Source organism: Arabidopsis thaliana, chromosome 5 (assembly GCF_000001735.4).
Source record: "Arabidopsis thaliana chromosome 5, partial sequence".
Classification (NCBI taxonomy): Eukaryota; Viridiplantae; Streptophyta; class Magnoliopsida; order Brassicales; family Brassicaceae; genus Arabidopsis; species Arabidopsis thaliana.
In genome coordinates this window covers 25,476,285-25,499,149 of record NC_003076.8, presented here as the reverse complement: position 1 = coordinate 25,499,149, position 22,865 = coordinate 25,476,285, and the positions used below count along the sequence as shown (strand labels likewise).

Genomic DNA, 22,865 nt, shown 5'->3' with positions numbered 1-22,865 from the left:
ACTTGGGATGTGATTGGGGCTAAAAAGGATATCAATTTTAACAAAAAAGGATATAGATGGCCCAAAATAAACATAAAGTAATAAAGAATGATTTAAACGAATTAGTAATAGAAAACAAACCAATGACTTAATTAAGAACTTAATAATGTTTGGGAAAATGGCTTATGCTTTAGGAAGAGACAGAAGCATGTGTAAGAAGGTTCCACACTTCCACTTGTTCGTGTTATATTACTCCACTATTCTGGACGATGACAATGCAAAAGGGCGTTTTTGTATATATTCCTTTCTTCTCTGACCTTCAAATCAAAGGATATGATACAAACTAAAATAGTTTTAACATAACCTATAACTATATATATATATATATATATTTAACTATCTGTTTTTGAGTAAATAAATTCAAACATTGAGAAGTTTACATTTTTAACATTTATAAGGTAAGTAATTGATCTTTTGATATCCTTTTAAAAAACAAAAAAAAAAACAAATTTAGTTACCGCCTTTCAAAAAAGACGTAGTAAAACATCAATGTTTAGAAAACTTTAGGTTATTTCCCTTAAGAGCTATGTTGAAACATCATGTAGAAATGTAGGCAGAAGAGAAAAAAAGATAGATATTTTTAATAGGAAAATTAGGTGAAGAAAAGAGAAAGAGAACATAATGTGAGGAAGAAGAGACTAAGAATATATACGGAATAATGATATCAATACTAATATGCTTGATTAGTTGGACATGTTCTTATGCTCCTCCCTTTATATGTTGTCATACGATTCTTCACCTTATTGAGACTTTTGTTCGATCTGCAAAAAGATCTGATGATCATATCTCAATCTAGAACGTATATTTCAAAAGTTAAATTTCATCAACATTCACAAATAAAACAAACTCAAATTTATTTTCTATTTTTATCAGGAAAAAATGAACTTAGGTAAGTGAGAAAAAAGCCTTCAGAGCAAAAAAAAAAGAAAGAAAGATAAATTTGAACATTGTGAAACCAAATGCCAGATTACTTTTCTTACTTATTAAAATCTTATAACTTGTAAATGATTTGTTCATAAAAATGTTATAATTAGTAAATTAATTTTAACAACAAATATCACTTATAATCCAAAATTTAGGTAAAGACAAAACTTGGTTCGATATCTTTTGTACTTGCGAGCATTGTACTTCCCGGTCACAAAACGCAATCGCTAAGTAAAAAAAAAAGGTCCATCTGAACGCAAGACTTATTCAATTTACGAAATAACCCCTATGAAACTGTGTTTAATGGACACGTGTCCTGGATACGATAGGGGTATAATAGAGACTTTAGGAAAGTAGAGGTTGGCGTTTGGGTGATTGGTCAAAGCGAATCCTTAAGAATCTAGTAATACTGACACAGGTCACTCAAACAGCTATTTATTTGGCTAATTTTCAGCCTTAATATCAGAATTAGAGAGATAAGTTTTTCTTCTTCTTGCTCTGTCGCCACTAACTAGGTCACCGCCAAGTAACATCGGATCGAGAGAGAGAGAGCGATGGCGAGAGATATGAATGTAGTGGAGATTTTGGATGATGAGGAGGAGGATGAGAAGGAGTGTGAGGATTGGTGCTTTATCTGTAAAGATGGTGGAAACCTAATGCTCTGTGACTTCAAGTGAGTCTCTCTCACTTAGTTAAGCATAATGCTGCTGCTGCTTCGGTAGAGGATTAGTTTTTTTTGTTTGCTTGTTCTTTGCATGTTCTTGATTTCTAATGATGAAGGGTGTTTTAGTCTTTGTTGGGTTTTGCTTATATTATAACGAGGATTTGTCAATTTCAATGTAGGATTGTACCGAGTGAACATGTATGTTGTCTTATTGGTTCTTTTTTATAGATTTGTTTGTCTAAGTGGAAACAGGAAACTTTGTGTTCTTCACTAGGAAAGTACTTCTTTTTCAATCAAGTTACTTTTGTTTATTCAAATTGACGATTAGGGGATTTCGTTTGGAGGCAGTGATTTATGCCAAAAGAAGTCATTTCCTCTGAATGATGAAGCTATAAAAAATGTTACTGCTTTGGTTTTTTTTGATGATTCTTTCATATGAATGCGCTTGAGGAGAGACATTGTGTATTATTCTGTAGTTAAAGGTATAAAGATGTTTCTTTTTTCTTTAGTTCATTAATTAGGAGCTTAGGTAATGTAGCAACATTGACTTTTTCCTTCTATTAAATTGCAGCAGATTGTTAATGTATGATTTGCATGAAAATTAACAATTTCATTATGAAAAGATTGTCAAGATGAATATTAAAGTATTGTCAGTTTGTCAGTACACTTGTGATATTTAGTCTAGTTTAAATGTATGCATCTAACTGTGCACCTCATTGTGCTTGCTTGTTTCAGAGACTGTCCAAAAGTTTATCATGAAAGTTGCGTTGAAAAGGATAGCTCAGCAAGCAAGAATGGAGACTCGTATATCTGTAGTAAGTGCTAAAGTTTCTCTATATATATTTGTATGTTCATTGCAATGTTATTATCATTTTGAAGTAGTTTGGTTCCTTTGAATTGTAAGATATACCCCTGTATCTGTAGAGTGTAGATAAAGGTTCATATTTGTAGTCAGAAGGGCTAATTGTGAATTTTTCAACTTTCAGTGTGGCACAGTTGCTACTTGTGTAAGAAAACACCAAAGCTATGCTGCCTTTGTTGCTCACATGCTGTATGTGAAGGCTGTGTCACTCATGCTGAGTTTATTCAACTTAAAGGGGATAAAGGGTTATGCAATCAATGCCAGGAGTATGTCTTTGCTTTAGAAGAAATTCAAGAATATGATGCTGCTGGGGTATGTTTCAAACTGTTATTACTCAACTTTGGATAGTAGTAGTCTCTAACCTTGAAATTTTGGTTTCCATCCATTGCAAATAACTAAGGTGTTTAGGATTTGTAAACTCTGTATTAAAGAGATTTATGTCCATTTGAAACAAAAGTGAGTATGAAATTGGATGAATCTGAGTGAAACAACTCTAAAAGTTTCAATTAGATAATTTGGTTAGGCTTAGGAAAAGGATGAATCAACTACACATTTGGTATGTCTTATTGTATATGTCTATCTCCCAAGCTTGTCTTAAAACTTTTGTTTGCTTAACACTCCTTTACTGGTTTGGCAGGATAAGCTTGACTTGACAGATCGGAATACATTTGAGTGTCTGTTTCTTGAGTATTGGGAAATTGCGAAAAAACAAGAAGGTCTAACTTTTGACGATGTCCGCAAGGTCTGCGCTTCAAAGCCACAAAAGAAAGGTGTCAAGTCAAAGTACAAAGATGATCCCAAATTTTCGCTTGGTGATGTCCACACTTCAAAGTCACAAAAGAAAGGCGACAAGCTGAAGAACAAAGATGATCCCAAATTTGCGCTTGGTGATGCCCACACTTCAAAGTCAGGAAAGAAAGGCGTCAAGCTGAAGAACAAAGATGATCCCAAATTTTTAGTATCTGACCATGCGGTTGAAGATGCAGTTGATTATAAAAAGGTTGGCAAAAACAAGAGAATGGAGTTTATCAGATGGGGTTCAAAGCCTCTCATTGATTTCCTAACGTCCATAGGGGAAGACACCAGAGAGGCAATGTCACAACATAGTGTTGAGTCAGTTATCCGCAGGTACATTCGTGAGAAAAACCTGCTTGACCGTGAAAAGAAGAAGAAAGTTCATTGTGATGAGAAGCTGTACTCTATCTTCAGGAAAAAGTCTATAAATCAGAAAAGGATTTATACACTTTTGAATACTCACCTGAAAGAAAACCTTGATCAGGTGGAGTATTTCACACCTTTGGAACTTGGCTTCATTGAAAAAAATGAAAAGCGATTCAGTGAAAAGAATGATAAGGTTATGATGCCGTGCAAGAAGCAAAAAACAGAAAGTTCAGATGACGAAATTTGTGAGAAGGAAGTGCAACCTGAAATGCGAGCAACTGGTTTCGCCACGATCAATGCAGATAATCTAAAGCTTGTTTATCTACGTAAGAGCTTAGTCTTAGAGTTGTTGAAGCAGAATGATAGCTTTGTGGACAAAGTGGTGGGAAGCTTTGTGAAAGTGAAGAATGGCCCTAGGGACTTTATGGCGTACCAGATCTTGCAGGTTACAGGTAACCAAGACTTGCATGTCATGACCTGAATTTCTCTGATCCATGTCATGATCACTGCATCAGAATCACTGTCACACCTGATATTTTTCCTTTTCTGTTAGGCATTAAAAATGCTGATGATCAGAGTGAGGGCGTGCTTCTTCATGTTTCTGGTATGGCAAGTGGTGTTAGCATTTCCAAGCTGGATGATTCTGACATAAGAGAGGTGAATCATGTCTGAATTGAATTCATATTTTACCATTATATTTCCTTGATTTTGGGATAAAAATATGACAAATCTGCTGCAAATGCTGATAAAGTATATTTATAATATTCCTCCTATGTGACTTGTTCTTATTCATGATCTTATATTTGGCTGGTCAAAAACTTCGTAGAAGCTAAAACCTCCTCTTGTACACATTCATTTTCAGGAAGAGATTAAAGATTTGAAGCAAAAAGTGATGAATGGTCTTCTGAGACAGACAACTGTTGTAAGTTGTGTATATCACAAGATTTGGTTCTCTGTTTATTCATTAACATGACGAATCCTCTGGTAAGACAGAGAGGTAGTTAAATCATTTGGCATTTGCATTCTCATACTCAAATCATGTTCCGTTCTTTCAGGCGCTTAAACTCACCAATGGTTTTTTAAATCTGACAGGTGGAGATGGAGCAGAAGGCTAAGGCTCTCCATTATGATATAACAAAACATGTGAGTATCTCTGAAAACACATAAGCTAAATACGACAGTTTGTTTTGTAACTGCATCTCACACTTTGTTCTTGTGTAAATATCTTGAAAAAAACCAGTGGATTGCAAGGCAGCTTAACATTCTGCAGAAGCGCATCAACTGTGCTAATGAGAAAGGATGGAGAAGAGAATATCCTTTAAGATTCAACAAAAAGCACACACATTTTCACATGGTGATTTGACATGGTTACATTTGAAACACCTTAACTCTATCCATTTGTTTACATTAGAGGAGTATCTAGAGCAGAGAGAACTTCTGGAGAAACCTTCAGAGCAGGAGAGGTTACTAAAAGAAATTCCAAGGATCATTGAAGACTTCATCGAGATTAAACAAGAACCATGTGTCGGCGGTTTGTCACATGAGGCGGTTATAAATATCGATTAACCAAAGAGCATCTTCAAAAGGAAGAAGGTTGATGTTGTTGTTTTTTGGGCTGGAATATTACAACTTAAGAAACTCGGCTAAATATTTCTAAGCTTTTGCGGAAACAGGAAGCTAACTCTTTTTGTAAGATGGTCATGTATGTAGTAGCATCAAAGTGACATGGTATGTTTTATGTTCATGTATGTATATATGCCTAATGCCATAACTTTTGAAAACCCTCCTTTTCCTTTATTTATTTCCTTCTCTGTTTAGAAAAAAATCACATTGACTTGGTCTCCAAGTTCCCGACGTGATTTTCTTCTCACGTCTTCTTTACTCGAACCGGCGTTTTCTCCGTCACCGTTGTATCCTCCTCAAGTATCGGCGTTTTGCTATAGTCGGTAAGTTACTGGGTTTTTTATTAAAAAAATTGTGCAGATCAACTGTTCGATAAAATGTCTAAGTGAACTTTTAAAATATGGTTAGGTTTTCAGTCAAACTTTTTTTGTTATTTCTTTGCTTGTGCTACAAGTTTCAAGTGGGGTGATGCTATGCTATTCCTTTAAAAGCTTATGTTTCGTCTGATTATCCACAAAGCTCTGTTCCTTTGATTTAATTCACTGTTTTTGAATCCTTCATATTTCAATTTCAGGGGGCGATTTGCCAAAACGATGCAATTGTTTCTCAAGGATATAGTTCCAGCGGCGCAGAACAACATAGACACGCGTTTCATCATCCTCGACAAAGCCAAATCGTCTGCGGCAAACGGGAAGAATTATTGTATTGCGTTGGCGGCGGATGAAACGGCTGCGGTTCACATACAGCTGTGGGGAGATGAGTGCGACGCGTTCGAGGCAGGAGATATCGTGAAGCTCACCAATGGGATTTTCTCATACGTGCGTAACAGTGGACTTATTCTCAGAGCTGGGAAGCGTGGGAAGATGGAGAAGATGGGAGAGTTCACGGTTGCGTTTGTCGAAACGCCAAACATTAGTGAGATCCAATGGATTCCTGATCCTGAGAATCCCAAACGCTATATTCAGAGCGGCGTCGTTTCAGCTTATTCCCGTATCTTCCCTCCTTTGCCTTGATTTAAGATTTTTGGATTTGATCAACTGATAAAGTTTTTGTTGCATTTGATTGTATCGAAAAATTACATACAATTTTTACCTAAATGTTGAAGTTGCTAAGCAAAAACGATGAGAAAACGAGCCTTAAAAATTGTTATTATTGGCTAATTAAACTATAATAATATGAGCAAGAGTCATTAGTGCATTCATAATCTTATAAGCTAAAACAGCAAAAGAAAGAGAAGAAATGCCCCACACAAAACACTTTCAGGAACCTATTCCCTGGTTCTTTATTGGATTATTTCATCAAGAAACATTAACCAAGAATAAAATTCAAGATATTTAGTAGAAAAATCACTTCACCACACAGATCTTGATAACCGAAGCAGCTCCAATACGGTGCAGAGCCACCACAGCATCACCATGGTTACACAGTCCTTTCTCTGTCGCTGACTTCAAAGCAGATTCAATAATCTCCTCTGTGGATTCACTATCAGTTGCTTTTGCAGATCCTTCACCCAAAACCGGTATCAGACCTCTATATATCAAACTATGCCTCGCCGGTGACTCATCGCTGCAACTCCAGTTAAACGTATCGCTGGTGAAGACCGGAACAACCACCGATAGAATTGGAACAGCCGGTCTATACTTGGCCACCAGTTTAGCTGTTGTACCTCCTCTGGTCAACACGATGATGAGTTTGGCTTTGGCTTTGTTTGCCGTTCGTACAGCTGATGATGCAAGACTCTCAAGAGTGCTCATTGGAAGTGGAGTTGCTCTAATCATCTCCTTGAAGATTGTGTTGTAGTCAAGCGATGATTCCGCCTCGATGCAGATTTTAGCCATTGTTTTCACTGCTATTTCAGGGTAAGCTCCTGCAGCACTTTCTCCGCTAAGCATCACACAGTCAGTGCCATCGAGAACTGCGTTTGCTACATCTGTGGCTTCTGCTCGTGTTGGCCGTGGTGATTTGATCATCGACTCGAGCATTTGAGTGGCTGTGACCACCGGTTTACCTGCAAGGTTACACTTGTAGATCATCATCTTCTGAGCCAAGAAGATCTTCTCTATCGGAATCTCCATCCCAAGATCACCACGAGCAACCATGAATGCATCAGTTTCACGCAAAATCTCATCGAAATTCAGGACTCCTTCTTGGTTCTCAACCTTAATAAGATAAAAATTCTAATCACAATCCTACCTTTAAAACCAACTTTAGCCACAAGTGAAATAAGGTGTAACTTTGTACCTTCGACATCAACATTATACTCTTGGAATGTGATCCAAGGACTTTCCGGACATTAACAAGATCTGAACCTTTGCGAACAAATGAAAGAGCAATCATATCGATGTTGTTTGGAACACCCCATTTAAGAATATCTTCTACATCCTTGTCAGTCAATGTGGGGAGATCAACAACAACACCTGGGAGATTCACATTTTTTCTTTCACCTAGCATGGCTGTATTTTCACATCGACATATAACAGTCCCAGCGTTTGGATCACATGACACGACAGCAAGACTTATGCTTCCATCTGCACATAGTATGGTATTTCCGGGCTTCACATCCACTGGGAGCTTTTTGTAGCTCATGGAAATCGTTTTCTCATCGCCCTTGATGTCATAATCAGTGGTAATTGTGATCTCTTGGCCTTCCTTTAGTTGTATAGGGTTCCCATCTTTCAAGAAACCGGTACGAATCTCAGGCCCCTGTGATGTAACACTCATATTATTTACTGAAATGGTTCTAACATAGACATAGACTCCAACTATAATGTTTCTCTAAGTAACACATAAGATCTATCAGTTGCTAGTTTGAGCCAACGTCATCAATAAACACATGTTTCTGAGACCTAGGGATCCATAAACAATATGAAAACACTAAATGCCTAATGTAAAACAACGACACTCTTAAGATCAACGATGTTCTAAGTCGTGTTCTTTCGCATGGAGCTAAAATCAAACTTGAACATTTCACAACTCAACTACAAAGAGTGTAAACAGTCTTGAGCAAAATCATAACGAAACACAATCTAGATCAACACCCAATTAATGTTTACACACTTGTGAAAAAACAGTTCAAGAATAAAAGCCTTAACAAAAGAAGAGAAAGATAAACCTTTGTATCAAGCATAACAGCAGCGAGAATGCCGGTATTCTGCATAGCGGTGCGGAGATTGTCAAGAGTCTCCTGATGGTACTCATGGCTTCCGTGAGAGAAATTGAATCGAGCTACATTCATGCCTGCTTTAAGAAGCTTCTCAATCATTGTCACAGACCTAGACGCAGGACCTAATGTACAAACGATCTTAGTCTTAGGAGTCCTCCCATCATTAGGTAGCTCCTTCAATATTCCTTCTATGTCTATGTTCGACATTTTTGTAAATCTCCAAAAACCTAATCAAAGTCCTGCAAATGAACAATCGATATAAGAATCAAAAACCTAAGATCATGATCGTCACTTTCTCACAGAGAGATCCATTTTACCAAAGAAGCGACAAAACCCACACAAAAAAGCAGAGACTTTATATCGATTCTTCATACAAATCACAGCTTATCAGTCCACCAAACTAGCGAAAAAGACGGGATTTTTAGATTCGACGAATGGTAAGAGACTAAGAGTGATTCGATAAACGGATTTTCGAATGGATCTAACAAAATTTGAGACAGAGATACTGCCAGACGAAGAAGAGGTGATCGGAGAGAATTTCATATTACCTGAAAAACGTAGCTTCTGTGTTTTTTTTCTGGAGTGTGAAAGCCGCCGGAGACTCAAAATGGTAACGAAGAAAGTTTTATATCGACGAACAGTAACTTCCACGTGGAATTAAATATTAGTTTATAGCCAATAAGAAAATTGTTTTATAGTATTAATAATTTAAAAAAACAATTGCCTGCCCTTTCAAAAACCGTATATCGCGGATTTGTTGTTTATTGTTGAAAATTACGTCTTACGAAAATACTTAATTGAAAGTTAATAATGATCGAACTAACATGTTACATGTTATGTATGACTTATGACCATATGACTACGATTAATCTAACAAAAGAATATGCTTTTGGATATAACGTGATGTGCTATTCTTTCGAGAAGGTCTAAGCATTTTTGTTTGTTCTAGAAAAAGAGGAAACTCTAAGCAATTCTTTATTAACCATTTTTTTTTATTTTATATATTTTCAAATAAAAATTGTAGAATTGAAAAACCGAACAAATTTTAGATTGACTTTCACTTTGAGCAATTAATCAAGAAAATTATTATTTTTTTATTATTATTATTAATTGCATGACTTTATGAAGAATTATAATTGTCTTGTCTTGATCTTTAGAGTCCACACAAATTTATTCTTCCTACTCTCATTAATATTTTTAGTTAGGGTCCGATTGGTTAACTAAAGTCTAAACCTTAGATAAGAGAAGACTTTTTTGTTCAGACACAGATTTTTTTTTTCTTTTTTTTTTCTTTTCGGACTAACGCCTTACATAGAAGAGTGTTAAGGAGTCTCTGACTTCATTAACATCGACCATTCCACAAGATTGAAGATTCAAATAAAGCACCTAATAATGTTTCAAGAAGCTTTTAATGAAAAAGTGGAATACTTGGTCTTCCCTACTAGCCTTCATCGTGATAGATTTCTTCACATGCGTTTCGGCAGAACATATTGTACACGCTCCTCTTGGCATAAGTGCTACATTAAATCACCACCGAATGAAACACACAAAATCAGACAAGTGAACAAAATATGATCTAATTTTGAAGAAGAAGGCTAATGTGTTACTGAGTACAATTTCAAACCACGAAGATAAAATATTGTCCTGCTAATCGTTTACCTGCATTTCCTCAGGGAGTGGCTCTGAGACAGCAAGTGTGTAGCAACCAGGAGCAAACTTCCCTGCACAAATTTAGCAACATTATGCAATCAATAAACCAAACAAGGAGGCAAAGTATCTTGAAAATCTTCAGATCTAAAGCCACATTCCAATTTATATCAGATTTTAGGCCTCTAGAAACAGAGAATCACACAAATCTTGTAATGTAATCTTTCATTGGAGATCTCATGGTCGTTCTTTAATACAGAGATGTGTTAATAAATGTAACAGTAATCTCCTTAGTAAATAGAGTATAATGATGGGATAATAAGAACACATTGATGGAATAAGCAAGTCGATAGTTAAGGGAAGCGATCAACATACCGATTCTTAACCACCTAGCCGCCCAGCTTCTACTTGGATCCATCACAGAGATTATACTGCAAAACAATCTTGATATCAGTAGCTAGGAATATCAAGATATCAACTAACAAAAAGAACACAAACCCACTAATAAGCTCTAACACTGAACTTTCTAAAAATTACTCTTAAAAGCTAAATCACTAATCCAACAAAGAATCCAAGTTCAAAGAGATCTTAGAAACCACGAAGCATCCTGACGCAAAATCACTCTAAAGTTGAGAACTTTCCATTACTATACAGCTAAGTAAATCTTATGAAACCCTAAAAGAAGTAATTTGAAACAGTACCCATCAACGCAAAGACTTTCCTACCAAAGAAGCCTAAAGTAAAGGTTTAGAATTGATGAAATACATACCCATTGAAATTAGGGGTAGTGACCTCCACGATACGCTCATGATCCTCTTCCATCTTGAAGAAAGGACAATTCTCGCAACCAGCGTCTCTAAACTGTTTGAACCAAAAAAAAAAAAAAACCCAGCTTATAGAAAGGCAAATCAAACACCAAAACCCTAAAAGAAGGAAGAAACAGTGAAAGAAGAGTAAAGAAAAACCTGGTCATAGGTCTTGACGAGTCGGCAACGAAGACAAGCCCTAAGCTCATGGCCGAAGCTAGTCGGAATCTGAGCTGGTGCGCTTCCCATTATCGTTTGTTTTCTCTCGACCACTTCTTCCAAAATCCCAGTTTCTTTTTTAGTTCTTCTTCCCAGAGGAGTCTTTTCCTTTATTGGGCCGTATTTGGGCTTTTATGTATGGGCTTTAAAATCATATTAGCCATCAATATTAAAAACAACACTCGACTTCTTGGTCAAATGTTGACTTTGGACATTTTCAAATTTTTTGAACTTGAATCAATCTAAATCCGCAAATTTCAAAACAGTGTGTATACTATAAACTAAAGTTATCAGATTTTATATGAATCAATTTTTTTCAGACGATCGTTTGTATAAATGTTAGTTGTTTACAATTATGTGGTTGATTGAACGTTTTTCCCCCATAGAAATGTGTTAATGCTTCAAATGTTATGACTATCGGCTTACGGGAACATATGTGCACCTTGGGTTCAAACAAATAATCGAATGAAATTTTGAATTAACTAAAAATGTATATTCTTACATATATATATTCTCGTAAGAGAAGCTCATTTATGATATTGATAACCTTTAGAGTGCTAATTCAAAACATATATCAATGATATTTTTATTAAGTTAATTTTCACTCCACTTAATCTATATATGTATATATACATATAACACATACATTTTTATTAAAATTGTTTAATTTCACTCCAAATAGATCTCATCATTTTTAACTAGATTGTTTAATTTAAATTTATGATACCCAAATCAAGAATAATTAATCTACAACGTAAAAAAGACATAGATATGGGGGAAAACAGTTCTTATCAATCTCTTTTAGAGTCTTCCGAGTAATATTTCTTTGATGTGTCAGGTATACATATGGGTCATACGAAGAACACTGACGTAATCTTGTAGTGTATTGCGAGGATACTCAGGATCGGTGAAGTGTGTCAGTTGAAACCCGACTAACCTCTATATGGTGGCCTCAGCAAGTGATGATGGAACAATCCGGATTTGGGGACTTGACACAAAGTTGAAGTGATTCAATGGTAACAGATGATGATGACTTAGACCGCAAATTAGTTCATTTGGCATTCATCGTGTACATATGATGTTATAAACATCTTAGTGTGGGTTGTTGCATTCTTCATACTCCTATTATTTTTACTTCTCTTGACTATTATAACAGAACCGATAGATAAAAAAAAATATATAGAATAATGCATTGAGACATTTGCTCTTATGTTGATGATGTACTTTTTCCATTTTTCTTAGTACTATTTCTCTTTTATGTCTCTCTTGCTCTAGTTATGACATTTCCATAAATCCATACTTGAAATTGGTCAAATGTTAACTTTGGTCATTTGAAACTCAATCAAAATCGGCAAATTTCAGAACATTGTGTAAAAATAAACAGAATATTGTGTATAAAAATTATCAGATTTTATATGAAAAAATAGTTTGCATAAATGTTAGATGTTGTATGTGATTTCTTGAACGCTTTTTTCCATAGAAATGTGTATATATATGCTTCTTCAAATGTTTTTGGAAAATGATTGTTGAAAATCCCTTTAAGGAAACCTTTGGCCGGGAAGTATAAACGATTTTTTGGATAATAACTGACTAAAAGAAAATGTGGACTTTGGGTTAAAATGATAACTAAAAATGTATATTGTTATAAATATTCTCATAATTAAGAGAAACTTCTTTATGATATTGATAATCTTTATTGGAGTGCTGATTCAAAACATAGATCAAATGACATTTTTATTAAATCAAATTTAACTCTAGTTAATCAATAAACACACATGACACAACGTTCTAGTACATTGCTTGTTTCAGAATCAGCGTGAGATTTTTATTAATACATATATCTCAGTTCGTTCCTCTAGAATCGAGATTTACCCAACAATAGATGTCAAACGAGAAAAAGAAGAAGATGAACTTTATTAGTATTCAAAATAAAAAGAAAGAAAAAGTACATTTAAATGGATTAATGGAAAATAAACTAGTTAGCAAAGGCGGGTGCAGTAGCAACGGCGATGGAAGCCATGGCAGCGACCACCGGAAAATCCCTCGTTACGGCAAACTATGGCACAGTTGTGGTTGGACGTACACATGTATTTGAAGTGGTGGCTCTTTGATTGGCATGTCCTTCCTTCACCCCCAATGATCTCCTCTATTTAATTACACAAATAAAATGCAACACATAAGAATGGAGATAGATCACGTAACACTGACTTCACATATATATCATATATATATATATTTATTGTCAATCAAATATGGTCATGGACCAATGCATATATATAGAAGGAAAAGACTTACGAGATGAGAAGAGGACAAGAAGCAAGAAGAATGCAGCGAAAAACTTGTTCTCCATATATAATCCTAATGATATTGATTGCTTGTTAAATGCTAAAAACGTAAGTGGAGCAAGAGCTACTTCTCCATGACTCCATATATATAGATTCAAGTGTAGGTTTCGTTAGGGTTTCTTTTTGGGGCCACATAGTGTACTCAACTAAACATCGAGTTTTAAACAATTTATTAGTATTAAAAAAAAAAAGATGCTATGGTAAGAGCTAGTCTCCATCGTATTTTATTAGTTAGATGCTATGGTCAAGGATGTGTGGATAAAGTATAAACGATGAATTGCACCACACACAATAAAACAAAAAAAGTGCAGTCGAATATTAAATTAACGAGGGACAATGGTCGGCCAATAATAAGTTAATAACATAAGCTAAAGCAAGATTTTTTTTTTTTTTTTTTGAAAGTTACTAATAGGCCATGAACTAGATCCGAATCATTCTCAAAAAGTAATTTCTTATGGGGGAATGGTTAAAGTGAGGGCTAGTCATGTGCGGACTGGTGCTTTCTCACTACGGGACAATGGGAACTGAAACTTCACAGTTTACCCACTCACCACACTAATTTTGGTAGTCATGTGACTACTTAATTATTGTGCCGTTAATTATTGTACTACATCAGGCCAGACAAATATATGGGCCTTAAACCAACTATAGATGAAACGTTACAAAGGCCCATTAAATGAGGAATGTAAAAACTAAGAAACTCAAATTTGGCCCTAAAATTACAAACACAAAAATACAATTGTTGCAATAACTAATTTCTACTTGATGCGTTACAAACCATTATTGATTACAGTTTGCAATATACTCTCTTTAGATAAATGATGAGTGTACCAACTACAAAAAATAGATCTGACCATTTTTTAAATAGACAGTTGAATTTGTAGTTGTAATAATCGGATCAAGACGACTTAATCTACAATAATTGTAAGATATTCAAAAGAAATCATAGAAAATTGAATATTCTAGCATCTAGTTTTCAAAGTCTTAAGAAAAAAAAAATACTCATGATATATAATTTAAGAGGAAAGAAAACAATATTATCCACAAGTAATTATTGACCATTCTCTTGAACTTATGTATGAGAAAGTATGTAGCAACCCCACGTGGTTTGACAATAGATTTGGCCCATAGTAACGGAAAACAAGTTCACATGAGATGTATCTTTATGGGTCATTCATACATAAAATCTTCATCAAAAACCTTAAATTTATATGACACATTATTATTATGATATACGGTTTGACAATTGAGCCATGCATATTTATTGCAACATGAAGAATGGTTATGATTTGTGATTCAAGAAGTATTATCATGTGATGGCCGGCTTGACTTGCTCCAAATGTAAAACTTATTGATATAAAAATACAAACTTAGTGTAATTAGTAACGTACTTAGTTCGTTATGGTCGGTTGATACACACATGCATATTGCAGTAATTTATTATACTAATCGAAAGTAATCAATGAAGTTTGTCTCTTTTAAACCGACCTCCACCATGCCACATCTTGCGGTTACATTAGATGGACTCAAATTTAGTACTGAACATACTAAATTCGGATCTACTGATGTGCATAAGAATAGAAATCTATGGTTTACGTAACGTAATAGTTATACACATCAAAATGAAGGAAACCTTGAAAATTAGTCAAACCTCTTCATAGTGTAATTGTTTCTCAGTTATAACACAATGAAGGTATAATTAAGTACAAATCATTACATTATTACATGTCTTAATCATTTAGACTAATATGAATGGTGGCAAAAAAATTAATCATATTACTAACCAACTTATTTATTTTGAACCTTAGTAAATAATTATTGGCATAATCTAACGAGTGAGAATAATTAATTAGTACTTAGTATCCAATTAAAGAGAATAATTAATAACCGTTGGATTGAAGTGAAGGTGGTCATCGGAACTCGAGCAACCTCTTCACGTGCTTAACTTCCATACCCATCTCCTCCGTTTACTCCTCCATCATCGATATATACACCGATACATACACCGACACATACGCATGAGTGTAAGTATACGCTCAAGTGTGGGAGCAATCTCAGATCCCTCCATGAAAACAACGCTTTATAAGATGACTCATTTTCTGAAACGAACTCAACTCCAAGTGTGACACATTCTCAACGAGAGATCGTGATCGTACTTATATACACACACGCACACTTGCAAAGCTTGGGAGGAAGAAGTGATGGACAAGTATGAGGTTGTGAAGGATTTGGGAGCTGGAAATTTTGGTGTGGCTCGTCTTCTTAGACACAAAGAGACCAAAGAGCTCGTTGCTATGAAATACATTGAGAGAGGTCGCAAGGTTTGATCTTTTTCCTCTTTGGTTTCTCAGAAAAAGTTTTGATCTTTCTTTGATTGGTTAGAAATTAGATGAAAGTCTTCAACTTTTGGGATAATTGAGGATTGTGATTTGATGGTAATATGTTGGATTGCAGATTGATGAGAATGTGGCAAGAGAGATTATCAATCATAGATCACTTAGGCATCCTAATATCATCAGATTCAAGGAGGTTTGTTGATTTGTTGCATAATCTGTTAGTACTTTAATTGAGATTAAGGAACTTAAAAACAGAGAAACTTTTGTAGGTGATTCTGACTCCAACTCATCTTGCAATTGTAATGGAGTATGCTTCTGGAGGAGAGCTCTTTGAAAGAATCTGTAATGCTGGTAGATTCAGTGAAGCTGAGGTGTGTGATATATATGCTCCTTTCTCAAAATCCTTACTTGGTTCTCTTATTCGATTTTTCTACAAATTCTTGATTGATGTTTCTCCATCTTGCTATTTTTTTCAGGCTAGATACTTCTTTCAGCAGCTGATTTGTGGCGTGGATTACTGTCATTCACTGGTATTTTATTAACATAACTAAACTAAATCTCCATGAATGTGATTATGTGAAAGGAGAGGTCTTTGCTTCATTTTTCTATAATCTTTTTATATGTTTATGTAGCAAATATGTCATAGAGATTTGAAGCTTGAGAATACACTGCTTGATGGTAGTCCAGCCCCGCTTTTGAAAATCTGTGATTTTGGTTACTCCAAGGTCATTCATTCATTCATTAGTCTCTTTTTCTTCATTTGTTTCAATTCTGGTTCCCATTATTACTTGGGACTTGATCTCATAAGTCATATGTTTCCATTTCTTCTTGTGCAGTCATCTCTGCTTCACTCTAGACCTAAATCAACTGTTGGTACTCCAGCTTATATCGCACCTGAAGTTCTTTCCCGAAGAGAATATGACGGAAAGGTAATGTTACTCATGTCTTCTTCAATGGTCTGATCCTTATTTGTCACTTGTTAATGGAACTCTTTGGTGTTTGTGTTATGTAGCATGCGGATGTTTGGTCCTGTGGTGTGACTCTTTATGTGATGTTAGTTGGAGGTTATCCGTTTGAAGACCCGGATGATCCGAGAAACTTCAGGAAAACAATCCAAGTATTAACCAAATCCTCAAATTTCTCACAGCGTCTTTTTCACTTCAATTCTTCTACTAAGTGTTTTATGGTGCTGTGAAAATGTTCTGCAGCGTATAATGGCTGTCCAGTACAAGATCCCGGATTACGTTCATATATCGCAGGAGTGCAGACACCTTCTCTCTCGCATATTTGTCACTAATTCAGCTAAGGTACTACTTTCTCATTTATCTGAGTTGAAGCTGTCTTTTCTATATTTCAATCTTTTGATGACATGTCATAAATTTATGCAGAGAATCACACTTAAAGAGATCAAGAAGCATCCATGGTACTTAAAGAACTTGCCAAAGGAGCTTACAGAGCCTGCTCAAGCGGCGTACTACAAGAGAGAAACCCCAAGCTTTTCCCTCCAAAGCGTAGAGGACATAATGAAGATCGTTGGAGAAGCCAGGAATCCAGCTCCGTCTTCTAATGCCGTCAAGGGCTTTGATGATGATGAGGAAGATGTGGAGGACGAGGTTGAAGAAGAAGAAGAAGAAGAAGAAGAAGAGGAGGAAGAAGAGGAAGAGGAAGAAGATGAATACGAGAAGCATGTTAAAGAGGCCCATTCTTGTCAAGAGCCTCCCAAAGCTTAAGAAACTCTCACTCTGTTGTGTAATATTCAATCTCCTTGTATCTTTACGTTTATGTGAATTCGAAGTTTCAAAACTTTATCTACGCAATTGACCAATTAGTTATCATAGCATTTGAACATTCGGCTTCAATACACAAACAGGAACAGTAACAACAACCTCTGTAAATAACATAGCTCAGGTTTGAACATAGTGAAAGGAAGTACCTTTTACTCGTATACATAATCAGATCTCATCGTGCTACATTCTAAATTCACAACACTAGAGACGTAGAAGGAGAGAGAAAGAGAGAGAGAGAGAGAGAAATAACAGCAACACACAACACAAACTTTTTCCCATCTGTAAATTAACAAAACCTAAAGAAACAAGCGTGAAAGAATACATATATATGATGATGAGAGCTTTGGTTGTTTCAGTCACTGAAGTCTACGCTTCCACTGCGTGAGCTGCTGCCATCACGGCTATGCAAAGAAAGGCCTCGCATATGACCTGGTAAACCCAAGGCACCGTCACCTTTATTCTCCTTGAAGAATTTTTCCCTCTCAACGTGCTTCGCAGGTGGTGGTGGAATCACAACAGGTGGGGATTGCGAATGGCTATCACCACCGCGTGATGCCTCCTCTGATGGTAAAGGACGGATAAGTGGACGGTTAAGTCTTTCGTTATGTATTGCTGATCCAGGCAATCCTTGTGGAGGTGATGGCTCTTCTTCATCCTCAGGCCTTGCTCTAGCTTTCCCTTTTCGCAATCTGCAAGTATATATTCACATAGATCCTTAGTCTTAGCATCAAGGATAACCATCTTTTATTCCAAGAACCTTATGAGATTATCAACTTTGTAATCTCCGATTTGAGATTGAGTAATGTGAGGGGACAGACCTTCTGAATAACTGCTCAGGCTCCTCTTCCTCATCTTCTTCCTCAAGCTTAAGATGGGCTCGGTTAGAAATGAAGCTGCTTGATTCGGTGTTTGCATTAGAAGCCTTTAGCTCGCGTTTCTGGTCACCATTTGAGATAGGACGGACAGGTTCGAGATTGGAATGATATCCATTTGATGTGGTAGACCTGCTAGGAACAGTGATTCTACCAGACAGCAAATCTTCGTGTCTATTGAGAATTCTCTGAAGTTGCTCATTCAATTCGATTGCTTTAGAAACTGCTTTTTCATCCCTGCATAAACAAAATTGGTTGATATACTTGAAAAGAAAAATTCTTTTAACATGCCCTCTAAACCAAGAGAGAAAGAAGATTTGCCTCGATGTCATGACGAGGTGCATTACGCGCTCTTTCTGAAACGAACATTGCTCGACAAGATCAAGAGTAAACTCATCTTTTGCCCCCTGGATGAAAAAAAGTGGATCAAACTGGAGTCATTCTCAGGTTAAGAGATTAGAAAAGGAGCCAAATAATGTCTGTTTAATGGAGGTAACTATACAAAGTCAAGAGGTATATTATATACCTCAGGATTTTGAGAATCGACTGCGTCAAGCACTTCCTTCAAAATTTCTAATGCAGTACTAGCCTTTTGTAAAATACTATAAGCAAAGAGATAAAACAGCATAAGGTCTCTTAACATCAACTAAAATTTAGACAACTGACATATGGAGAAGAAGATACCTCGAAGGAGAGACAGATTGAGATTCTCGCTGCTGAGTAGTAGCAGGCCCCTCATTTCTGGCAGATGCAAGTTGTTCATTAAGGGTATTTCTCGGAACAGCCTGAGCAGTGACCACGACTGGTGTAGCATTAGGCCTCTGAGTAAATTTAACTCCTGCGTTCTGGGGGTAACAGAAGATAACAAAAAGAAAAGCTCTCAGTCTTATCTAATTTGCTTCTTCAAGAGCAGAATCACGGAATTCGAATGTTCTTGTTTCAAACTCACCACTAATTCATAGTATGCTGTATAATACTGAGGGAATTTCCCTGAAGCGCCACCAAGGGAGGTTTGAGTTGCATCAAGAAGAAGAAAAATCCTCTCTCTTACAGGCAAATCCGACTAAAAAGTGTTCGAAAAATGCCAACCAAACAATATGCAAACTATAAGCAGCTTAACTCTCAAATTGGTAGAGAAGTAACATCCAGAAACAGAGATGAACATACTTTTTTCTTTACTATCTTCACAAGCGTAGGGAGTACACCTGTATCTATAACTTGCTTATGAATATTCTCTCCAATATTATTCATCAACATCTCTAGCAACTGCAAGAACAAGCAAAACAACAGTTTTAAGTTACCAAAACGTTCAAAAGTATGACATTCTCATAAAGCATGATTCTACTGTATACGATAGATCTGGACCACAACCTACCTGGACAGCATATAATTGAGTATTTGGGTTCTTGCTTCCCAAGCGTTTTTTGATAGCCTTGATAACATCTTTTGCTTGCCTGTTCACCATAGATAAACTCATTATCAGAAAAAAAGTATGTCCAAGATGAAGCAAAAGTAAAGTGTTTATATATCTCAATCATTAAGGATGATAAAATTTAAACATCATAGCAACATCTGCAAGCTTGAAATTCTCTGGCTAAAAAGAATTTATAAGTTGGTAAAAAAATATCACTTTCTACAAAGAAAAAAGCAGTCTGGCTCTGCATACCTTTCATCTCGAGCAGCTAATTCACAGATCTCAATGTTTTTGGCCCAGTCCACATCTGCAAGCTTCTCACTTGTTGCAGAACTTACAAGCTCCGCAGCCATTTTTTGTTATCTGTATGAGCCAGAGATAATTAGCACTAAAGATTCCAGCATGACCAACCACGACACATTTTTGCTGATTTCAAAGTCAGAAACTTAGTTCATGCTAATCACAAGAACAGCAAAGAAAACAGATATGTTAAGCCAGAACATCAGAAACAGCCAAAATAAAGTGTATGGTCGACCAATGAGCATATAAACTTTCTACATAATTAATGGGTTATTATCGCAGCTTCTATGCATTGATTGGGAGCTCAAGAATCAGTAAGAGAACTTACATTTGACTCTTCTATGGGCTTTTCTTCCGAGTACAGCTTCAAATGCACAATAGCTGCTAAGCTGCAATCAATGAAAGGACAAAAGAAACTGAATGTTACTATCATGATTATATCAGCTGGATTTCACAGAGGAAAATACTAGACTCAGCACACATATATTCCAAATTAAGCAAGTCTAGACAATAGCCTAAAGCTCTTTTTGTCTCTCTCTCTTCTTCCCTCTACCTCAATCAAATCCCATGAGAATCCCAAAAGATAATTAAGAAAGACAACAGAAAAAACACTTAGCAATTGGAGAGCTAAGAGAAAAAGGTTTCAACTTAACACTTCCTAAAGCATGAAATGTTCAGAAAACAGTCAATCTTAAAATATCTAAGAAGAAAATGATAGAAGATGGAACACGTTAGAACGTTTCTTCCCTCATCCAATAAGAAGTTTTGTCATTTTTTCACCATTTTTAGTGTCTCTCTGTATCAAAGAGATCACTAAACGATAAAGGTCCCTTCTGATCACAACAACGCATACCCAAATCCCCAAAACCCAAATCTAGGAGAGAGACAGACACAAACACGATCACGAAGAAGACGGAACAAATCAAATAAAAACGGATACTTTGATCCAAATACATCAAAGAATTTAGCTGTCGACAACAATCTGAACCCAAAAATAGATCTCAAATCAAAAAGCAAACAGGAAACAAAACAATCAAGTGGATAACGATAGAGTGAGTGATTAGTCACCTGAGAAGACAGAGAGGATAACGAAGGAGATAACAAGAAAGTTGAGAAAAAGTTGATAAACCCTAATCAGCTTGAGCATTTCACAGAGACGTAAACGAAGAAGAAGAAGAAGAAGAAGAAGAAGAAGAAGAAGAAGAAGAAGACAGAGCCAGATCGGTAACACAGAAACAAGAAGAAGAAAAAAGACGGAGCCTTTGCGCCTCTTCTTTGGCAAATAGAGATTAATTCCTTAAAATCAGATTAGGATTAATTCCTTAAATTAATGGTAAACAACAGTGATTTTGTACTGATTATTATAATTAGAGATTAAAAAGGTCAAAAAAGGAAAAAATCAAAGGCTGAAGCATCAGAGCACCGCCATGAGAGATCTGTCTTGGTAAAGTGTTGTTGGCGCGGGTAAAGAGAGATTATATTAAAATCACGCGCTTGTCTGCTTTCACCAACAACTGACAGCCTGGTTGACTGCCACGTGTTTTACCCCTTTCATTACGACACATCCGATAAAATCTCGGGTTTTTTTATATATATATCAGAAACGTCCCTTCATAATAGTTTTGGATTTGGACAGAAAAACGCCACTGTTTTAGAATTTCTTTTTCTAATATCTTCGTTTACGTTTGGTATTTGTTGTTTTGCCCATTTTTATTTTTATTTTTATTTTAAATTTTTTAACAACATGTTTTCTATTCTAATTCAGTATCTGTTATATTTCATATAGATATTGTAATTTGGTTATAATCCACAAATTCTCCATTTTAGTTCAAATTTTCGGTCTCGTGAATCAACTGAAAAGCTACGGATCAAAACTATTTAGGTGGATATATCAGTTAGGTCATAATAAATCATCTAGTACCCTAATTAAAACAATCACTAACCATATTAATACGTATGATAAATTCATGAACTAAATATGGTCCAAGAATTCTAAGCTTTTATGAAACAAAGACCTGCCGTTTCCACATTCCAGGACATGACGATACGTCGTCGCTTCGAAATTTCTTTTCTCCAAACAATTCGAAGAAAAAGAACGACCTGCCGTTTTCATATTTAAGCATACGAGTATACGCCGTCGTCAAAAAGGTTCTTCACTGGAACTCAAACATGGTTGTACGATAATTGGCTTGTGAAGAAAGCCCGATAATCTAATTTTGGTCCTAAACACTCATAAAAAAAATAAAATAAGACACCTCTCTCTCTAGTGATGTTACAATGGGCCTCAAGCCCGCGAGTCTAAACGGGCTATTTGTTATGTTTTTTTTACCCGAATCCATTTAAAAAATAAATAATTTAATAGGGTTCACCCGTTTAAGCCCGATTACCAACGGGTCTAAACAAATAATAATCGAGTGGCCCATTTTTTTTTCTCTTTGGCAAAATGACGACGTTACAGTTTAGTGTATTGTTCTAAATGTTCTTCAACTTCCTTCCAAAACCGATGGAGCCTAAGACTAGTGCGGAAGCATCAAAATATGGACATCCTGTCCCAGCCCCCAGGAGTGCAACATTTCTTAGAGTAAATGTGGATGATGGTGAGTATGGAAACTATGATCCCTTGCCTTCTCTTTTGCCACTTTATGAAAGTGCTTTGGGATGCAAGCAAGTTTCTCGCTTCCATTAATGGACGGTGGTTCTGGT

The 22,865-nt window shown here is 35.9% G+C and overlaps 7 protein-coding genes across 13 annotated transcripts, besides 2 other annotated features; 3 read left to right on the top strand and 4 right to left on the bottom strand.

Moving 5' to 3' along the window:
* Positions 1-1,385: 1,385 nt before the first annotated feature.
* Positions 1,386-5,443, top strand: AT5G63700 (zinc ion binding / DNA binding protein; the record flags this gene model as incomplete). Of its 2 annotated transcripts, NM_125765.3 has the most annotated exons (9): positions 1,386-1,636; positions 2,363-2,442; positions 2,614-2,801; positions 3,127-4,102; positions 4,204-4,307; positions 4,513-4,572; positions 4,743-4,793; positions 4,891-4,961; positions 5,057-5,443. In NM_125765.3, 9 exons carry the CDS (start codon positions 1,518-1,520, stop codon positions 5,214-5,216), a joined length of 1,809 nt encoding a protein of 602 aa, NP_201175.2. In that variant the 3' UTR covers positions 5,217-5,443. The 2 variants fall into 2 exon arrangements, with proteins under 2 accessions (NP_201175.2, NP_001332307.1); NM_001345604.1 differs by having other exon boundaries at positions 1,518-1,636; positions 4,513-4,793; positions 5,057-5,433.
* Positions 5,444-5,450: 7 nt separating this feature from the next.
* Positions 5,451-6,378, top strand: AT5G63690 (Nucleic acid-binding, OB-fold-like protein; the record flags this gene model as incomplete). 2 transcript variants are annotated; one of them, NM_001345603.1, is made up of 2 exons in its annotated part: positions 5,451-5,596; positions 5,848-6,378. In NM_001345603.1, exon 2 carries the CDS (start codon positions 5,867-5,869, stop codon positions 6,284-6,286), a length of 420 nt encoding a protein of 139 aa, NP_001318871.1. In that variant the 5' UTR covers positions 5,451-5,596; positions 5,848-5,866. The 2 variants fall into 2 exon arrangements, with proteins under 2 accessions (NP_001318871.1, NP_201174.1); NM_125764.2 differs by lacking the exon at positions 5,451-5,596 and having other exon boundaries at positions 5,675-6,286.
* Positions 6,379-6,386: 8 nt separating this feature from the next.
* On the bottom strand, positions 6,387-9,085 carry AT5G63680 (Pyruvate kinase family protein). Of its 3 annotated transcripts, none has more exons than NM_001345601.1 (4): positions 8,775-9,085; positions 8,386-8,675; positions 7,515-7,976; positions 6,387-7,432 (listed from the first exon to the last, which is right to left on the bottom strand). In NM_001345601.1, the coding sequence occupies exons 2-4, from the start codon at positions 8,641-8,643 to the stop codon at positions 6,620-6,622; spliced, it is 1,533 nt and encodes a 510-aa protein (NP_001331217.1). In that variant the 5' UTR covers positions 8,644-8,675; positions 8,775-9,085; the 3' UTR covers positions 6,387-6,619. The 3 variants fall into 3 exon arrangements, with proteins under 3 accessions (NP_001331217.1, NP_001331216.1, NP_201173.1); NM_001345602.1 differs by having other exon boundaries at positions 8,386-8,836; positions 8,985-9,085; NM_125763.3 differs by having other exon boundaries at positions 8,985-9,085.
* A 464-nt stretch (positions 9,086-9,549) lies between these two features.
* Positions 9,550-11,223, bottom strand: SPT42 (SPT4 homolog 2). Of its 2 annotated transcripts, none has more exons than NM_125762.4 (5): positions 11,049-11,204; positions 10,853-10,944; positions 10,459-10,514; positions 10,096-10,157; positions 9,550-9,953 (listed from the first exon to the last, which is right to left on the bottom strand). In NM_125762.4, exons 1-5 carry the CDS (start codon positions 11,136-11,138, stop codon positions 9,903-9,905), a joined length of 351 nt encoding a protein of 116 aa, NP_568976.1. In that variant the 5' UTR covers positions 11,139-11,204; the 3' UTR covers positions 9,550-9,902. The 2 variants fall into 2 exon arrangements, with proteins under 2 accessions (NP_568976.1, NP_001190609.1); NM_001203680.1 differs by having other exon boundaries at positions 9,761-9,953; positions 10,096-10,152; positions 11,049-11,223.
* Positions 11,224-12,825: 1,602 nt separating this feature from the next.
* PDF2.5 (Scorpion toxin-like knottin superfamily protein) lies at positions 12,826-13,664 on the bottom strand. Its single transcript, NM_125761.2, has 2 exons — positions 13,404-13,664; positions 12,826-13,254 (listed from the first exon to the last, which is right to left on the bottom strand). Exons 1-2 carry the CDS (start codon positions 13,456-13,458, stop codon positions 13,088-13,090), a joined length of 222 nt encoding a protein of 73 aa, NP_201171.1. The 5' UTR covers positions 13,459-13,664; the 3' UTR covers positions 12,826-13,087.
* Positions 13,665-15,350: 1,686 nt separating this feature from the next.
* Positions 15,351-17,816, top strand: SNRK2.5 (SNF1-related protein kinase 2.5). The gene is made up of 9 exons (NM_125760.2): positions 15,351-15,774; positions 15,908-15,982; positions 16,059-16,160; positions 16,266-16,319; positions 16,422-16,514; positions 16,626-16,718; positions 16,802-16,906; positions 16,998-17,096; positions 17,178-17,816. Exons 1-9 carry the CDS (start codon positions 15,655-15,657, stop codon positions 17,517-17,519), a joined length of 1,083 nt encoding a protein of 360 aa, NP_201170.1. The 5' UTR covers positions 15,351-15,654; the 3' UTR covers positions 17,520-17,816.
* On the bottom strand, positions 17,435-21,609 carry AT5G63640 (ENTH/VHS/GAT family protein). Of its 2 annotated transcripts, none has more exons than NM_125759.6 (11): positions 21,231-21,609; positions 20,491-20,551; positions 20,115-20,225; positions 19,824-19,902; positions 19,616-19,714; positions 19,398-19,511; positions 19,133-19,293; positions 18,975-19,050; positions 18,770-18,855; positions 18,395-18,685; positions 17,435-18,265 (listed from the first exon to the last, which is right to left on the bottom strand). In NM_125759.6, the coding sequence occupies exons 3-11, from the start codon at positions 20,213-20,215 to the stop codon at positions 17,929-17,931; spliced, it is 1,344 nt and encodes a 447-aa protein (NP_201169.1). In that variant the 5' UTR covers positions 20,216-20,225; positions 20,491-20,551; positions 21,231-21,609; the 3' UTR covers positions 17,435-17,928. The 2 variants fall into 2 exon arrangements, with proteins under 2 accessions (NP_201169.1, NP_001331835.1); NM_001345600.1 differs by having other exon boundaries at positions 20,491-21,144; positions 21,231-21,594.
* Positions 20,547-20,551: a sequence feature (AT5G63640.uORF2).
* Positions 21,231-21,309: a sequence feature (AT5G63640.uORF1).
* Positions 21,610-22,865: the final 1,256 nt, after the last annotated feature.

Excerpts from the sequence above, each read along its gene's own strand:
- SNRK2.5 (NM_125760.2), top strand. The coding sequence starts at position 15,655 with ATGGACAAGTATGAGGTTGTGAAGGATTTGGGAGCTGGAAATTTTGGT. Across the intron at positions 15,775-15,907 it reads ACATTGAGAGAGGTCGCAAG|ATTGATGAGAATGTGGCAAG; the intron begins GTTTGATCTTTT and ends GTTGGATTGCAG. Across the intron at positions 15,983-16,058 it reads ATATCATCAGATTCAAGGAG|GTGATTCTGACTCCAACTCA; the intron begins GTTTGTTGATTT and ends AAACTTTTGTAG.
- AT5G63680 (NM_001345601.1), bottom strand. The coding sequence starts at position 8,643 with ATGTCGAACATAGACATAGAAGGAATATTGAAGGAGCTACCTAATGAT. Across the intron at positions 7,977-8,385 it reads CTGTTATGCTTGATACAAAG|GGGCCTGAGATTCGTACCGG; the intron begins GTTTATCTTTCT and ends GTTACATCACAG. Across the intron at positions 7,433-7,514 it reads GTATAATGTTGATGTCGAAG|GTTGAGAACCAAGAAGGAGT; the intron begins GTACAAAGTTAC and ends TATCTTATTAAG.
- SPT42 (NM_125762.4), bottom strand. The coding sequence starts at position 11,138 with ATGGGAAGCGCACCAGCTCAGATTCCGACTAGCTTCGGCCATGAGCTT. Across the intron at positions 10,945-11,048 it reads TCGTCAAGACCTATGACCAG|TTTAGAGACGCTGGTTGCGA; the intron begins GTTTTTCTTTAC and ends TGGTTCAAACAG. Across the intron at positions 10,158-10,458 it reads GGCTAGGTGGTTAAGAATCG|GGAAGTTTGCTCCTGGTTGC; the intron begins GTATGTTGATCG and ends AAATTTGTGCAG.
- PDF2.5 (NM_125761.2), bottom strand. The coding sequence starts at position 13,458 with ATGGAGAACAAGTTTTTCGCTGCATTCTTCTTGCTTCTTGTCCTCTTC. Across the intron at positions 13,255-13,403 it reads TCTTGTCCTCTTCTCATCTC|AGGAGATCATTGGGGGTGAA; the intron begins GTAAGTCTTTTC and ends GTAATTAAATAG.
- AT5G63640 (NM_125759.6), bottom strand. The coding sequence starts at position 20,215 with ATGGCTGCGGAGCTTGTAAGTTCTGCAACAAGTGAGAAGCTTGCAGAT. Across the intron at positions 19,294-19,397 it reads CAGCATACTATGAATTAGTG|AACGCAGGAGTTAAATTTAC; the intron begins GTGAGTTTGAAA and ends TGTTACCCCCAG. Across the intron at positions 18,266-18,394 it reads CCTGAGCAGTTATTCAGAAG|ATTGCGAAAAGGGAAAGCTA; the intron begins GTCTGTCCCCTC and ends ATATACTTGCAG.